The 9,931-nt window shown below is 42.8% G+C and overlaps 1 protein-coding gene across 2 annotated transcripts; it reads right to left on the bottom strand.

Annotated features, from left to right (window-relative positions):
* Nucleotides 1–710: 710 nt before the first annotated feature.
* LOC109742369 (beta-galactosidase 3-like) lies at nucleotides 711–7,577 on the bottom strand. Of its 2 annotated transcripts, XM_020301456.4 has the most exons (19): nucleotides 7,277–7,577; nucleotides 7,105–7,200; nucleotides 6,900–7,012; nucleotides 6,690–6,756; nucleotides 6,498–6,590; nucleotides 6,269–6,412; nucleotides 5,797–5,885; nucleotides 5,526–5,631; nucleotides 5,205–5,292; nucleotides 4,999–5,117; nucleotides 4,021–4,185; nucleotides 3,629–3,813; nucleotides 3,384–3,487; nucleotides 2,792–2,901; nucleotides 2,472–2,579; nucleotides 2,168–2,278; nucleotides 1,877–2,088; nucleotides 1,437–1,776; nucleotides 711–1,092 (listed from the first exon to the last, which is right to left on the bottom strand). In XM_020301456.4, the coding sequence occupies exons 1-19, from the start codon at nucleotides 7,448–7,450 to the stop codon at nucleotides 982–984; spliced, it is 2,535 nt and encodes an 844-aa protein (XP_020157045.3). In that variant the 5' UTR covers nucleotides 7,451–7,577; the 3' UTR covers nucleotides 711–981. The 2 variants fall into 2 exon arrangements, with proteins under 2 accessions (XP_020157045.3, XP_073367014.1); XM_073510913.1 differs by having other exon boundaries at nucleotides 6,498–6,756.
* Between the last annotated feature and the right edge of the window lie 2,354 nt (nucleotides 7,578–9,931).

The following is a 9,931-nucleotide window of genomic DNA, read 5'->3' as shown; positions in this document are numbered from 1 at the left end:
CCTATCCCGGAGGTCCCCATGGGCTGAAGTGGGGAGGGGAACCAGTCACTGGTGGGCTGGTGCGCCCCCCATGGGCCTCCCCTGCGCCTAGGGTTGGAAACCCTGGGGGTGGGGGGCGCCCCACTTGGCTTGGGGGGCAAGCCACCCCCCTTGGCCGCCGCCCCCCTCAGATGGGATCTCCATCAACCTCTCCTTCCCCCTTGCTGGATCAAGAAGGAGCAGACGTCGCTGCTCCGTATGTGTGTTGAACGCGGAGGTGCCGTCCGTTCGGCGCTCGGTCATCGGTGATTTGGATCACGACGAGTACGACTCCATCAACCCCGTTCACTTGAACGCTTCCGCTCGCGATCTACAAGGGTATGTAGATGCACTCCTTCCCTCTTGTTGCTAGTAAACTCCATAGATGGATCTTGGTGATGCGTAGAAAATTTTAAAATTCTGCAACGATCACCAACAGGATGATCCAGACCCATCGGTCATGACTGTCGGGTCGGGTTCGGAGAAGTTTCGGACGCGCACGCGAGGGGTTTGCGGGATGTGCAGAGAGGGGTTAAGCGGACAAGGTCAAGTGTGTGGTTGGACTGAGAATGGTCAAAGAAGACAAACGGTCTGACGACATGCTACGGAGACAAGGAGAGAGGCGGCAACTACGAACGGTTACGAGTTTTTATGAAAACATGTGGATGCAATGCTCATGATGACATGATGAATACAACAAACAAATAAAACACACAACGATAATGAAAAATATGGAAGCCGTCTGGAGCGTCGGTCTCGGGGCGTTACAACACTTCCAGCAGACACCGCCAATCGCCATTGTCTCAATCAACGGAACACTTATTATCATGCTCACAAGAAATCTGAACCTTGATCTAGGTAAGCTTCCGCTTTCACCTTGTTGTTTAAAGGTATTAAAGCTTTCGAATTTGATTGTTGATGAGTAGATTTGTAGTGGTGGAACTCCTAGCTGAGTAGGACTCACTAAGAGCAGTCCACTTCAATGGCAAGTGTTTTGATGACTCCGGGACATAAATCTTTTCCAAATCCCTTGTCTGCTAGTGAAACTGTGCAGCCATTGTTGTTCAGACAGGCCTACAAATAATAGAGGACCGCTTATGGTCAATCAAATCTAGATATGAATATAGTGATAATCGAGAAATAATTATCAGACAACTCATATGGAATGTGTGGTGCCCATTATTCATAAGCACAAAAATGCGGATGGTAGCTTCTAAATGGAAATTAAAACTTCCTAGATGTCTAATCTAATCCTAGTTGCATCATCACCATGGTCTGTAAATGCAGAACTGACAATCATCGAATTGGAAGACTCAATTCATGCACACTCCTAAAAATTTAGATTTATGGTTCTCGAGTCCTGAGACTAGCAATTCAGAATCATGTGCATTTTCACATCAAGAAGCTGCAAATGTTACCTTCTTAACAACAGATAGAGAGTCTGGGTGGTGGCAGCTTCCTTGTTGGTAGGATCTGCAAGTTCCACTAGGGTCTCCAAAGCTCGCAAAGTTAACTGAAGAGATAATTTTGCCCTCGGGGCAAGACAACTGTGCTTCAGATGCAACTCTACCATCATCTGACATATTTTTATCCCAGGACTCCAGGTCAACAATAAAAGGATAGCTCTCCGACACAAAGGAGCAAACACTTGTTGCAACTCTTCTTGAGAATGTGATCTTTGTTGGATCCCCACCCTGCTCCTCAAAAACCACGAGGGTATTCCCCGATGGGTGAAACCATGACCTTGGGACATGGTACCTGACCATAGATAAAAGAGAAGTATGAAACACAAGAGAATAATGGCAGAACATGCTTAATTAGGATGTGAGTTCAACAGTGCCAAATGTCGTCGCATTACCATCTTTGAGTTGGCTTCCCACATCCAGTCCTGCAGTTGTCTGGAGAAAATTGTCCTCTATAGTTGCAGCTAGGAGTGCACCTATCATCAGAAGAACTAGTCCTAAGCCAGTACCTCCCTATGGCATTTCCATTCAACCAGGCCAGGCCTTTCCCCATAGATTGCATGTCTAGCCCAATTGGGTCATCTCCTTGTGGAACATCAACATTTACCTAGCAATAGTATTTTGGATTACTATACATGTATTAGGACGTGAAGCAATCATCAAGAATAAAGATGGTAGAATATTACCTTGTACCATGTCAAAGGTTGATCCTTTGGTGGTTCAGATTGTTGCCTCCACCTTTGGTTATTCCCTTGATCGGGCTTGAACAAACTGTAGCGTTCGCCTTCCAACCCAATCTACAAACAAATGCATGAAGGAAGCACGAATGAACACATGTCTCGATTATCTCAAATTCTAGACATAAAACTCGGGATTGAAAGATATAGGTGGATACAAAAATAGCAAAGCATAAGTACCACAACTTCCATCATGTACTTGTATATTAAGTTCTCACTAGAAATTTCATATGAAGAATCTTGATGGCAATACCTTGTATGCCCAGTCATTTGAAGATAAGTCTATGGTTCCATTTTCCATTCCAGAGATGTTCACAGTTGTAAGGCCCGCTCCTACCCATTCATAACGGGCTCCTGCATTCTTATAAAGCACACAGTTCCAAACAGATAAACACTTTTAACTTCAACTGATCTCACCTAACTGATAGTAGTCTCTTATAAAAAAAAGTGTGTAGAACTGTGGATATCTACGTGACATATCACATATGTGTGCACATAAAACAACATGGGCATGTAAAGAACATCATACATACTATGATACAATTTTAATCTTTTATTAAATTAGGTGCTTACTTGCAATCCAACAGTCATACTCAATAGTGCAATTTCATTCTTCCCAGTCTTCAAGTTGATGGGCATGTGCACACTGAAACTTGATTTTGAGCCATTACCAAATGCACTACCTGAGAAAGACATCTACAAAAGGTAAGTGCAATGACACGGAAACTTAAATTGAAGAGGTTGTAAATTGTAAGAAACCAGTATCTAAGGGTGAGAGACACACTAGTAGACAATGTAGGATTCGACAACCCTTCAAAAAAAAAGTCACGCTCATGCTAATGTAAACAAGTGCTCTACTTCTTAAGGATCCATATAGGATCAATTAAAACTTCAGAAACATCCCAACGAACGTCCAGTCAAAGATGTTGATGCTAATGTAAACAATTGCTTTACTTCTTAGGGATCCATGTAGGATGAATTAGAACTTTAGAAACATCCCATCAAACGTCCACTCAAAGATATTACAACCTCTGTTCGGACTTAACTGTCGCTGAAATGAGCGCATCAACGCAGCTAGATACACTCATTTCAGCGACAGTTAATTCCAGATTGAGGGAATACTTTATATGGTTTCTCTGCATAAAGTAAAGAGAACATAACAGACCTATAAGCATGTCATTCAGGAAAGCGTGAACACCATGGCCCTTGGAGTCGATATTAAGAATTGGATGCTTCCCACTTGTGGGGTAACTTCTGTCTACCTTAAAACTGCATTTTTGTTATAAAAGAATCAGTAAAGTACAACACTTAATTGCATAGGATGGTTCAAATAAACATAAATAAATAATACTAAGACCTCTCATCTTTGGTTGATACATGTACATAAAATAGTTCTATTATTAGACCAACCTTGTTGTGTGCCACAGGTAGTCAGTAGAGTCTTTTGTCGTATTAATATGGTCTACAAATCCATTTCGTATGAAGTCATTTTTATCCCAAATACCAATTTTCTCCATGAAAATGCTCCACTGATCAGGTTTCGATGCTTGCAAAGTTTCCGGAACCATGTCGACCATCGAAGTTTGAGATCGAACCTAAAGATGATCAATCATCAAACTGGAGTTATAAGTAAGGAAAGGTGGTGTGCTAGATATTCTGTTTCTCAGTTAAGCGTCGAATAATCTTATGTTGGCATTATAATTTTATCCTTTTCAATTCCTACGTAACTTTTTGTTTCATCTTATGAGAAGGATTATCCATTTCACCTTTTTCTGAAAATTACCCAAAGGGAAATCAAATACCTTGGCTGTGTTGTAAACCACATTCTCGCAGTCAGGTAGGATGCTAACTGACCAGGCGGGAAGATCATATTTTCTCTTCCTGAAAGTGACAACTTTGTCCTTTTCCGAGTCAATGTTAGATAGGAATGCAACACATCCTCCTGAGTGATCGGTGTAAACATCGGCCTGCAAGCAGAAGTTGACACTATTCATTTCACGAGGCAGCAGACAAGCATATTAGTCCAAATGGGGACAGATGCGGAATTTTAAAAAAGGGAATGGTAATGTTCAGTAATAGATACATTCAGCGATTCGGCGCCCAGGTTCATCTCCATCCGTCCAGAAAAAAATTCACAAAAAATACTAGAAAAATTCAAAAAATTCCAATTTTTTTCCCATGATAGAAAATTTATGGCGTGAGGTTCGCTCCAAATTCTAGCTCATTTGGACATCTGAGTAGCTCTCAGTAAAAAAATAGATCGTGACTATTTTACAGACCCTGAATTTGTCTTTTTTGCCGAGAGTTGCTCATTTGTCCAAATGATACGAAAATTGGAGCGGGCCTCACGCATCAAATTGTCTACCATGAGAAAAAAATTGGAATTTTTTGAATTTTTCTAATATTTATTTTCATTTGTTTATTCAACACGGGTGCAGATGAGCCCGGGCTCAGAAAAGGATTTTCGACATTGAGGTTGACTTACAGTGGTCTATAATTACAAAGTACTCCTCCGTAAACTAATATAAGAGTGTTTAGATCACTATTTTAGTGAACTAAATGCTCTTATATTAGTTTACAGAGGGAGTACTAGTATGTACTCTATGATATACACACAAGATTGGCTTTACTTATTTTTAGACAAAATCTTTTCAAAAAAAATTTAGACAAAAATAGCTCAAGCTTGTGAAATAGGTAAGCCTATCAGACATACTAGGTGGATAGATTATTTTTTAGAACACATATATCACGTATAACCCAATAGAAGACAAAAATCTTACCTCTTGTTGAGGCCCAAGAGAAAATGACGTTGAGTTACCATAAAGCAGACTATGTTCACACATTCTTATGGATTTGTGAAGCTCCCTCAGATGTCCCCATTTTGGAAGCCTCCTAAGGCCTGGAATTCAGATCAATGAATAATTGCAAGATGGTACTAGCTAGGCCTAAGATTATTGAGGAATCCATAAGAGCAATATAGCCTAACCATATTCATCAATTGGTGCATCATAGTCATAGCTAGTTGTAATGAAGGGCCCCCCAGTAGTGCGACCAAAGTTTGTTCCACCATGGTACTTGAAAAGGATAATGCAGAGTTGGTCAATTTTCACTAGGATGAAATTATTAGTAGTTACGCTACTGAGTGAATATGATTTAGATGCTTGATCGTAATTAGTAGAAAAATTCAGTGTCTTTGTCAAGTTTTAAGATGAGATGTGTAATCCACTGTAATGTAAGAAACTTAGAATGTGAGTAAAGTTAGTTCTTTAGAACCAAGTTAGAATATGAAGTGTGTGCAGGGGAATACCACATAGTAATTCTGAACGGTGCCACCTTTTCCAAAGAAACGCGCAACAGAAAATGCAACATCCTCGGCGGGTCTGTGGGGATTAGCTTCACCAAAATTCTGGAACCTAAATCGAAATGGAAATAAAAAAAGAAGCAAGGGATTATTTCCTTTTGCTTTTTGAGAAAGATAAAAACGGATGTGCATATATTTCTTTTTTTGTGTACAAACAATAGCAGATTTAATTGTAACTTGTAATCAATTGCTAACAGAAATGTGGTGAATGCATTACCATCCTGGCCAATTCTCTGTCCAAATTTTTGGCTTGGTTGGCGAATTTGGCATGAATTGATCGCAATAGAATGAATTGCAGGTGTTTATCTGCAAATGTCACTTGCATCAATCAATAGATCAGGCAAAAAAAGATCTAGCACTGATTCTGTTAAGAACTCCACCAAAAAAAAGTACGTAGGAACTACCAAGGGCATGCATGTATAGATGCCAAGATTATGCTAATAGCATATGTAACCATGACTAAAAAGATTACCAAGACACAACCCTGAATATTTGTGAAAGTGTGCACTTACCATCCTGAGAGCATCAACAGTTCTACTGTCACTAGCAAGGAGCCAAGGAAGTTACAACTACCAATGATATGCTGTTTAGTTTTTTGGCTTTTCCCTATCATAATTAACAGTTGCAGTTTGGGTGATGGTAATGCTGCTTGTGCATACGACAGGGGGCACTAAACGTCAGAAACTAACCACATGATCAGGAGCATCAGACTGCTGGCACATGATCCAAGGGACGCCCGTGTTCTGAGCCAGAGCCATACTAGCCGCCCACGCTGCGTATGCCTTGCCGCCAGCCCCGTATGCTTGTTCGGTACCTTCATACTCATTTTCAATCTGCAATGCACCAATTCAGCTTCAGATAGTCTAGTCCTGTGCAATCGTGAGGAGCATGTACTGAAAGTTGATTGAATTGCGCGACCTGAGCTAGGATGATGTGCCCGCCCTGGGAGGCGAAGAACCGCTCTTTCTTCATCATGTCCACGATTTTCGTCGTGAAGCCCTTCATGTGAGACTGCATCCAGAGAAGAAATAATATCACCAGGATTGTCAGTTCATCACCCAAACTGGCAGACTTGACAGAAACACTACAGAATTCACAGTCCACCCTCACCTTGAATGGCTCGTTGTTCGTCCGGAACACCGTCCCGGGAATGTAATGCAGCCACACCGGCAAGCCCCTAAAGCCCACAAAAAAAGGTTAACCAGTTCTAGAACCAATCGTAACATGCATCGATTGATGCAAACGCCGGAGGTATTCCTCCTTTTCAAAAAAAAAAAAGAACCAATCGTAACATGCAATGGCGAAGTGAAGGAAGCGGACCCGAAGTTCCACTCGCCGGCGACGAAGGGGCCGATGCGCAGAATCAGGAAGAGCCCGGCGTCCTTGACGACCCTCGCGAACTGCACCAGATCGAACCGCTCCTCGAAATAGTACTGCAATGCATTCAACAATCCCAAGTAAAAAAATTAACACGAACGGACTAAACGCATCACGAAAATTTGAAGCGTCGCGGCGGCGGGCGGACCTTGCCGGGGGCGGTCTCATGGCCGTTCCAGAAGACGTAGGTCTCGATGCAGTCGGCGCCGCCGTCCTTGGCCTCCGCCACCAGCTTGGGCCACATCTGCGAGCAATCCAAGTTACTGTTACTGCCGCCACAGTGCCAATGCTGCGCATGAGCTGGGATGGCAGGGGCGTACCGCGGGCACGCTGCGCGGGTAGTGGATGGAGGTGGAGATGAGAAGGCGGCGGCGGCCGGAGATGATGAGGGAGCGGTGGTCGTACGTCACACCGGAGACTGCGGCCCCGGCAACGACGAGCAACGCATGCAGCAGCAGGAGCAAGGGGAGCAGCCGGCCGGCGGCGGTGGCCATGGCTGGAGTCGAGGTCGAGGTGATGCCGTGGCAGTGTGTGTTGGCAGTACGGCGCGGCGGTGGTGGTATAAATAGTGGGTGCGTCGGGGAAGAGAGCGAGACGCCGCGCCGTGGCGGCGGGGTCTCTCGGGACGGTGTGCCGTGGCAACTGTGCAACGGCCAGATTCACACTTTACACCATACCCTAGAGAGTCCAGAGTTCGCTCCCTGACGTACTCGCGAAGAAGGAAATCGGCCACGGCCACGCATTCACGTACGTCACACTGCGGGATGGCGCCAGGTGATGGCCGGCCAGACCGCGCCATGGACAAGAGTACGCGACGTCGCGTTCGGTGCTCGGGCGCTCCGTGAGTTACGCGCTGCTGCATCGTCCAAGCAGAGCAGAGCAGTGAAGCAGCCACGCCTCCATGGCGACGGCCCCCTTTCCTTTTCGTTCCTCACTAGCAAAGAAGCTCGTGCGTTGCAACGGGAGAAAAAACACAACACACATTCTTAACCAAACAACCATCACTCAAGACCACAATAGGTCCATCTCCTTTATTTTAGCGACGCGTCATATTTGTGTTGCCGCTTATCCTTCTTCTCACCCTCGCCAACGGTGGCCTTAGTGTTCACACAAACCAAAACGTGTTAGAATGTGGTTAATCTTAAGACGTCTCTCTCTCCCTCTCTCCTCCCTCTCCCTCTCTCTCGCTTTCCCTCACACTCGCGATGAGAAATCTGTTGTTTTCCCCTGCGACGTATTCAGAGGTATGCATGTGTAGTTTTTGATGTTTTCTTTTCCCTATATGATTATAGTGGGTGTTTATTTGCAATCAGGATCGCCGCCTGTATAAAAGAAAAATGGATCGTGCGCTATAGTTATAAGTTTGCTTCCAAAACAATATTTAAAAAATATTTAACAGGTAAAATTAACATCATATACAAATTTCACACATTTTTCTAATCAAATTTCATATATAACATATTAAAATCGGAGTTACGGTTTAAAAGATACGTATAATTTAGAAAAACCATTTGTTTGAATTAAATATCTTCCAAAATAATATTTATAAATACTTAACATGTTAAAATAATCTTATATTCATATTCTACATATTTTTCTAATCAAATTTCATATATAACATGTTTAAATCGGAGTTACGGTTTAAAAGATATGGATGGTTTAGAAAAACATTTGTTTGACTTAAATATGATCCGCGGATGGAATACCTAAAAAGTCAGTTTTTTTTTGAAAAACTGTAAAATAACGGTTCGGTGTGACTTAAATCTGGACTGCGGGTTGATTTCATGAAAATGCAGGGGCTTTTTTGCAAATTGGCGCGACAGACGGGCAGAAACCCTACGTGCTTCTGACGTATTTGGATTTTATTTGTAAATTTAGAAAAAGTTCACGATTTAAAAGAAGTTTGTGAAATTCAAAAAAATGTTCACAAATTGAAAAGATGTTAGTGAATTTTTTTAATAATCATGAATTTTCTAAAAACGTGATTTTTTAGAAAAACAGGAATTTAATATTTCCAAATTTTAAAATTATCGGTGAATTTTAAAGATGCCTGCGAATTTTACAAAAAATCCCATGAAATTGAAAAATATGGTCACAATGTTTGAAAATGTTGATGAATTAACAAAATGTTTGCATATTTATTAATTTTCGGAAAAGTTCCCAAATTTTTAACAAAATCACAATTTTTGAAAAATACCATGAATTTAGAAAAAGTGGGGAAAATGATAAACAAGCAATAGAAAACACAAAAAAGGAAAAACTACCCGAGTGGAGGTTCCAAAACCAATGGGAAAAGAACCACACAAAAACCGAGTGGGCCGGCCCATTGCCTCGCGCACGCCGGGAGGGTGGGGGGCAGGGGCGACATTTGTCGGCCTACGCAGGGAATAATATTCGCCACCGTGGAGCGTGGAGCAAGCTTTCACCCCGTATATGATCTCGGTCAGACATGGGCTAACCATATCGGCTATAGGGAGAGTATCCTGTGATACGGGAGCTTAGGTGCTGCTCCCATGATACGGGCTTTTGGGCCATCGGATCTCAGATCCAACGCCGTATGAGAAGTTGCTGCAGCTGTTGTACTTGTGCGCATTTTTCAGATTCTATGAGGGCTTTTTTACAAAAAATGTACATCATCTCACGGGAGCTATTGGATTTGAGATCCAACGGCTGAGGTCGCACGGGAGCACCAGATATTTTCCCATCGGCTATAGTCACTACGACTACTAAGCTCCCTAGAATGAGACTCTTGTGGTGCATTGGAGGCGTGCACTTTGAGGCCTGGCTGTAAGTGCGTGGTCCAATTGTGTAGGGATGTTGGACCCACTTACAGATATTCATCGCTACGTCCGACTCTTTGCGTCTCAGGTTTCAACATTTGTACGAAAGTAACAAGGAGAAAAGGTTGCAAGATTGCAGCGGATGGGGGTGAGACGCGGGATGTGGGAGAAACTAGGAGTCGTGGAAGAGTGCTC

This window comes from Aegilops tauschii, chromosome 3, assembly GCF_002575655.3.
Source record: "Aegilops tauschii subsp. strangulata cultivar AL8/78 chromosome 3, Aet v6.0, whole genome shotgun sequence".
NCBI classification, from domain to species: domain Eukaryota; kingdom Viridiplantae; phylum Streptophyta; class Magnoliopsida; order Poales; family Poaceae; genus Aegilops; species Aegilops tauschii.
The sequence above is the reverse complement of the archived record's forward strand: the minus strand, read 5'-3'. Positions and strand labels throughout refer to the sequence as shown.

What these genes read in the sequence shown, in the direction of transcription:
- LOC109742369 (XM_073510913.1), bottom strand. Translation starts at nt 7,450, where the DNA reads ATGGCCACCGCCGCCGGCCGGCTGCTCCCCTTGCTCCTGCTGCTGCAT. An exon ending in CCGTTCAGAATTACTATGTG is followed by an intron (nt 5,293 to 5,525) that starts GTATTCCCCTGC and finishes ATCCTTTTCAAG; the next exon opens with TACCATGGTGGAACAAACTT. An exon ending in CAAATGACTGGGCATACAAG is followed by an intron (nt 2,279 to 2,471) that starts GTATTGCCATCA and finishes ATTTGTTTGTAG; the next exon opens with ATTGGGTTGGAAGGCGAACG.